Genomic DNA, 7,710 nt, shown 5'->3' with positions numbered 1-7,710 from the left:
TTTTTTGTAAGTGTTTCGTATGATTTTCATAACGTGAACAACTGCTTGATCCAAATTTTATTGTATTTTAAGAGGGACTTATTTTATTAAAATTTCAAAATTTCTTTGGAGAAATTTGGCGATACGTGCCCAATTAAATATCGACGTTTTTTTCAAGAAAACTTGTATTTCACGAATAAAAGTTCTATGAAGAATTATCCAAATTGTCCTTAAACTTGAGGACTGGAAAAACCCCTAGCCCTCAAGAGGAAGTCAACTCGTGAACACCCAACCGAGGTGGCATCCTTTGGACTACCAATGACGAGCAAAGCACTGCAGTTTCTAACCAACAGGCTAAAAAGGTCCCAACCGAAAGGTCCAGGAGCCGAAACTGGAACGGAGAAAACACGAAAGTGTCTTCCAAGGATAAAACATAGGAACGCAGGGGCAAGTAAAGCTAATGCAAGGCCAAAGCTAAGCAATAGTACGCAGGTGTGTCAGGAGAGCGTTTCCCAATTTCACTCGAGAGAAACACTACTAACACTCTAAATCAAATAACGTAGTACTACGGGGGGTGGCTCCCGCTCATCCAGCCCTTAAAATCTGGATGCCACCCATTGGGTTGGACTCGTAGGGCCTTTAGTACTGGAACAGGCAGTGGTTTCTACAATGGATAAACGTAGTAACAATTCTCTGTACTTAAACTTGAAACGATTCAATACTCAATTATTTATTTTTCATAATAAGTTGCAATTCAAATATCCTGTAATAAGTAATATACGTAGAGTACGCTCGGGATAAGGATTCCGGTTTGTTATTGTGTGCGTGAACTGTGTGGCTCAAAACAATTTCGCTCAGAATATTTATTTTTTTTATTTTAAAAGAAAATATATGTTTATTTAACATACATACATCTGAGCTAAGTTGGAAATTTCAACGGACAATTAAAAATATATTATATAATCGAAGAAACCAGACATTGATGTCATTAATTAAATATTTGCAAAATTCAAAATCTTTCACTAGTCAAACAAATAATGAAGTCTTTAGCTATTCTTCAAAAGCAAAAAGATATAAAATGGGGAAAGAAATTATTCGCAGGTTGTTTAATGGCTCGACGACTCTATTAAATCATTAGAATCCATTGAATAAATTAAAAAATTATCATTGGCGCAACTATAAGAATAATAACTTTTTTAAGCCTTACAGATAATAGTGTAAAAAAACAAACAACGTACGGATTAATGGAAAAATTTTTAAAATATTTTAATCCACGGGTAAGAGAAGGAATAACTTACAGTGTATATTTGAAGCCTTGATATCAATTAACCCAGATATGCCCAAGAAATTTTGTTCTCTTAAAATTTCATTTATAAATAAAAAACAGTGGCACGAGCTTAGTGACCTACCCATGGGACAGTGGGCATATCTGGGTTAAGCCAATATCAACACAAAATTATTTACACTTTAATGACGAATACCAGCGTTGACGAATCAGCGACTGTCCTTAAAAGAGAAAGCGAGACATCGCTTCTCCCTCTCATATACATGTACACGCACACAATAACAAACCGGCATCCTTATCCCGAGCGTACTATAAAAATACCTAAAAATATGAAAATCTGTTCTTAAAAATAATCACACACGCACAGTTAGAAAATAAATTGGTTTTTACAATAGCATTTCCAAAGGATACGCAGGTGTTGCAAAAAAAACAGTAATTCTGTTTTCTATTTATTTTTTTATTAATAAAACAAGACAGCAGTAATCTTTTATACTTTCTACATGTTAGCTTAAATAAATTGGCGTCACTGTTCTTCTATGTTATATTAAAGTAAGGTGTGATATTTTATTTTAGCGTGAATTTTATCACGTATAACTGCAATTATTAAACAAACACAGAAATAATTTAATTTCATTACTTGAAATAATAAAATATTTATATAAAAGATCTGGGAATAAATTTTATTTTAATTGGATGTTTAGGCCTTAATACGATATCGGATTGTAATATTAAATCTTCCGGCTTAGTAACAGCTACTAGCTTGAAATTTTTAATGATAGACGATATTATAACTTTTTGCTCTAAAATAGCATATTTTTGTCCTAAACAATTTCTTGGTCCAGCACTGAACGGTAAATAAGCATATGGATGTCTCTTTTTGCAATTATCTGGCAAAAATCTATATGGATCAAATTTATCTGGATTCATATAAATAGATGACTTTCTGTGCAGATCGAATATATAAACCTGTATTGTAGTTCCAGCTGGCAGCATAAATTTTTCTGAAAATAAATTTAATGTAATAAACTTAGTATTGATATGGTTTGTCATGTTGGTATATACTTACTAAACTTAACATCGTCTTTGAGTAATCTACTAATCAATAACACACTTGGATACAATCTCAACGATTCTTTAATACACCGCTCTAGATGTGATAATTTGTTCAATTTAGTTATTGTCAGCTCCTCTGAATTCTCGCCAAATTCTTCCATAATTTCGTTATATACTATATCCTAATAATAAAATGTATTATTAAATTATGTACACATGTACACAAAGCTTAAATATTGATATCAACAGTATTTTTTTATTTTTATATAAATAACAAACTGGTTTGATTTTACTTTTAATATGCAAATGTCCAAATGGTTATAATAAAAAACTACTCAACATATATTATTGAAAACTGTCGAAATAAAATACAAAAATATACCTGATGTTCAGTATTATTTGCTAACAACATCAAACAAAAACTTATGGAAGATGTAGTAGTGTCATGGCCCTGAAAATTTTGCAACATTTAATAATAAGAATATAAAATATCATACATAAATATAGTTGCGCTGTTTATATACATATATGCTTAACGTAATACTAGGCTAAAACAATTAACATTTTATATTGTAGAAATTGTAATAAAATATTATAATTGACATCAACTTCAGCAGCTTTATATATATATGCTTAGTAAATAAATTACATGTTTTACTCCTGCCCAATGTCCAGAATCCAGAGTTCAACCCGATCTTTGGAAGCGACTGGGTCCTTAAGACGCAGACAAAGCTATTTGTTGCATAAGAACCATTCATAAACTAAATATCTTTGTCCTGTAAAAATAAGCACCCTGACACAAATCTCAGGACAGCTTAAAAAACGGCCATAATTGGATAACAGATAATTTCAATGTCAGTCCACGTTTAATATTTGTCATACAAAAAGTTCCATAAAATATTTCATATTTATATTTCATATGCATCTAGCAATTGCCTTTTATTATAATCTATAAAAAAATATTATTATGATCTGAACAATACAAAAAATCATTCATATTTTTTCATCTTTTTTTATATAGATCTGATATTGAAACGATATACTTATATAATTTTTTATTTGAGTTTTAGTTTCAGACATTTCTTTTAACAAAACTAAAATAGTAAATAATCGAAATAACAACCAATGGTGTCAAGAAAACAAACAAACCCCATAAACACTTGTATGCGGATTGATTTAATTAATCATAAAAAGTAATTAACAGTTATTAAATACAACTTATGATCCAAAAGTTTCGAAAATAAAAACAAAGTGTTAATAAAATCTTCTTCATCTTCATAATGAATCAGTCATAATTTCTCAACGTGCCGATCATAATTTTAATCGCATTTTATTTTAATCAATTTAATTTTATTAATTAATTATTTACGGTAAAAAATTGACTTTGTAAGAAATAAAGAGATAGATTCAAAACTTTTTTATAGTAAAAATGTATATAAATGTATTTTAACCAGATTTATGTTATTTCACTATGCTTTATTTTGTATAATAGATTCCTGGCCTAAATATTAAACATGTACGACAACATATAGGCAAATCTTAACATTGCAGTACAAAAAATGTTTCATCCTCGTATCCCGCTTTAAGCCCGCTACCAAGCGTTTTATACTCAAAGTAAATTGATTTTTTATTTGTCTAAATTTAATATTTTATATTGGCATGTGTTTAATAAGGATAATAAACAATTTTATTTTAACTGGTTAATTAGTTTCATTTATAAATACTAGTCTTACAGATCAGATATATCATTATAAATGAACATAGGCGCCTTTATATTTTTAATAAGAAATATGTAAATTATGTATTTTCTCACATCTGCTGCTTTTTAACCAAAATATTCATCGACGAATTAATTGCAATGGTTAATATAACATGAAGTATATATTAGTTTAAACTATCAAAAAGCACTAATATCTACTACATAAAATATCTTACCCCAAATATAAAACTGTCAATTTCTTCTCTCACGCCTTCATTGTCAATCTTTCCTTCTTTTTCAGCATTTAACAATAAATCCAAGAGAGTCAATCTTTTTTTAGAATCTTCTTCGTCATAATTTGGCGTCACATTATTTATTTTGACGTCACGCTTCTGTCTGATAATCTCTGATGCAAAACCATGCAATACGTCTACCGCTTTTTTTTGCTTTTTACCAACGCTTGTTAATTCAAAAATAAAATCTAAATGAAGCCAAAATCTCATTGCGCGATATGTTATACATTCAGACATTTCCTTAACAGCATGTTTATAAACATATTTTTGATCCTTGTCAATTTTATCAAAGTTTACTCCCATTGCAGTTTCTAAAAATTAAAATAATCATTATATATATATTAGTATAAATAAATAATTTAAGCAAATAATTATTACGACAAATAATATGCAATGCACAATCAAGAACCATATCCATGATATCAACTTCTGTATCTTTTTCCACGCTCTTCAAATTTAATATTAATTTTTCGGTTGCTTCATTAAACACATTTAAATAATCCTGAAGGCTGCCATAATTAAAAGCTGCACCCAATAATTTTCTACGACACTTCCATTTATCACCTAAATATAAAAAATAATAGATTTCATTTTAACAGAATTATATAAATACAAATAATACTTTAACCCAGGGTTTCCCAAACTTTTTCAGCGACGGAACACTTGGCAAATCCGAAAATTTTGGCGGAACACTTAGCTTATTTTTTAGGCTGGGTAATTCATAATAAAATAAAACATGTTATTAAAGAAATGTTATTAAATTTATTTAATAAACATAAAAAAACAAATAAATAAATGATGATTTTGGGTTTTTAAATAACAATTTTTTTATATCAGGCAAAATTTTGGTTAGTTGTGTTTTCATATCTGCCGTGGCGTGGAGTATATTTCTGTATTTTGTTTTTGTTGCAATATACTTAAAAAATCCCACTTCGCATAAATATGTCGTGAAAAACGGAAGTAAACAAACCAGAACTTGTTTTGACACCTTGGGGAACTCTTCAGTCAGACTCGCCCAGAAATTATTTAATGGCTGATATTTTTGTTTCAAATCAGAGTCATTAACTAAATTCTCCTAATCCCTTAAGCCCACTGGTTTTACTGTTACGGAAAATGGATTCCGAACCCAGGAATCGTCCTTACTAGTTTTCGGAAAATATTTCGAAAGAGTTATTTTCAAGTAATATAGGTGTTCTAAAAATACTTGTGAAACTTTTTTATCTACTTGAAAATTCAATTCATTTAAACATTCATATCCAAGACAGGAAAACAATCAGAATTATTAGATTCAACCGATAAAATCTGAAATTGTAATTTTTTATCAAAAGATTCAATTTTATCTCTCATATTAAAAATTGTAATATTTTTTTCTTGTAATTATAAGTTAACATCATTTCACTTTGTAAAAATATCCGCCAGATATGCAGATGTATCAACCAGGAAGGATTTGTTAAATAATTTATAAAATGATGTTGCAAATTATTTTGTGCTTTCAAGAAGACTAATAATTCATTTCGAAGTTCATAAAGTCTTAATAGTACTTTTTCTCTGGATAGCCATCTCACTTCAGTATGTAATAAAAGTGCTTCATGTTGACTACCCATTTCATCGCACAAAATTTTAAATAATCTGGATTGAAGTGGTCTAGATTTTACATAGTTTATCATTTTCACGGCTACTTCATAACATTTTTTAAATTTGTGGAAATTTTTTTAGTCAACAGTGCATGCCTATGCAAAATACAGTGACTGCTAGTAGCATATGTAGTCACATAAATAAAATTCGTATAACAAGCACTAATATCGTGTGTTTAATTAACAAAAAAAATATTGCTTAAATACGATCAAATTTTATAGATAAAAAAAACAACATCGACTTATGAAACTTTTCCCTCCAGATTTTATACACATCAATGTTAAATATTTAACACATATTTTCAAGCTTTTTCATCAGATTTATGAACAATTTTTATGTATTAGCAAGACTAACAATTTTTTTAATCTACTCTAAATTTTTGTGAAATATCTATTTAGGCTCCGCGGAACACATATTTTGGATCCGCGGAACACCAGTGTTCCGCAGAACATAGTTTGGGAAACCATGCTTTAACCTGTAGATAATAATAATCCATCGTTTAGCCATGGTCTCAAAAATTTAAAAATTAAACTTTTATCGTAACACTTTGGATTATTCAATATTATCTAAAACATAATTATATTTTTTTAAATATAACATTTTATAAATATATAATAAAACATATCGTAAGATACCTGAATATCTTCTGGTTCCAATGTACTGACAATTTGCATATGAGCTACTCCAATTTTATACGCACTTTTATATTTATTCGAAAATGCTCTTGTCAAATAAAATATTTCAGCTGAAATATGATTTGTTATTAATAATAATAAGTAAGTAATAAAACTCAATAAAATTATATTTATATTCACTAGGCGTATGGTTAAAAAATAGCCCATGACCAATCAATGGAAATCTTAAAGGTTCAGGAATTATCTTCAAAAGTTTGCTACTTCTAGAGTTTTTTAATAACAATTCTCCTACAAATATGAATATAACAAAACACAATAATAATATAAACATTTTTATCAAAGATGAGTGTACTACAACACACTTGCATAGATGAAATTAAACTGACGTATAAAGTATAAAGAAACATTAAATTAAATTTTTTTACTTAGTAAAATGCTAATGCATTGTTAATCAAATTTTTTATAAGCAATAAATATGTATATTTTTTAAAATGTATTTATAAGATTGTCCATAAAACATTTTTACTAAGAAATATTAATGGAAGAATCGTTGAATATTATTTACAAAGTCTGAAATCTGTTCAGTAATTATGACAATACACAACAGTGCAACGTTCATAGCTAGAGCGTTAACGAAAAACGATAACAATGTAAAATATTTTTCACCTACTCAAAATTTTAATTCACTTCTGAATTAGTAACAATAAATTTTTGTGTCGCTTATTTATTTTTAAATAACATAGCTTATTACAAAATTAATAGCTCTAACTGTAATTTTTTTTTATTTCTTAGTAGGTTACCAATAAAGGAATCATTTAGATTAGCGCTATTTAAATTATTATAAGTTTTAAAATATTTATGTATAGTTGTATACCAGGCGCGTGCGGTGAGATACTTTCCCTTTCGCTCGCTCGCGTGTTGAGTGACGAGAGTGTGTGAAAAATAAGGGCATGTGGACCGCATGCCTTTATCTCTAGCTATGGAAAAAAATAAGATCAATCAAATTAATGTACATGTTATTTTAATACATAATGTCTACACTTTTCAAGGGGTTCTAATTTTTTATAAAAAAAATATTTAATTATGTTATACATATCTATTACAAATCTAAAAAAGTAACAATGAATCATA

General features: G+C 28.4%; 1 protein-coding gene across 1 annotated transcript; it reads right to left on the bottom strand.

The window, feature by feature from the left end:
- Positions 1-1,771: 1,771 nt before the first annotated feature.
- Positions 1,772-6,967, bottom strand: LOC148235294 (cytochrome P450 4C1-like). Its single transcript, XM_088187007.1, has 8 exons — positions 6,760-6,967; positions 6,580-6,689; positions 6,420-6,510; positions 4,688-4,873; positions 4,253-4,620; positions 2,700-2,768; positions 2,331-2,499; positions 1,772-2,265 (listed from the first exon to the last, which is right to left on the bottom strand). Exons 1-8 carry the CDS (start codon positions 6,908-6,910, stop codon positions 1,919-1,921), a joined length of 1,491 nt encoding a protein of 496 aa, XP_088043133.1. The 5' UTR covers positions 6,911-6,967; the 3' UTR covers positions 1,772-1,918.
- Positions 6,968-7,710: the final 743 nt, after the last annotated feature.

The sequence above is a fragment of the Plectrocnemia conspersa genome, unplaced genomic scaffold (genome assembly GCF_051122295.1).
Source record: "Plectrocnemia conspersa isolate PC_06_02 unplaced genomic scaffold, ASM5112229v1 ptg000005l, whole genome shotgun sequence".
Lineage (NCBI taxonomy): Eukaryota > Metazoa > Arthropoda > Insecta > Trichoptera > Polycentropodidae > Plectrocnemia > Plectrocnemia conspersa.
This window is presented reverse-complemented; position numbering and strand designations above follow the sequence as displayed.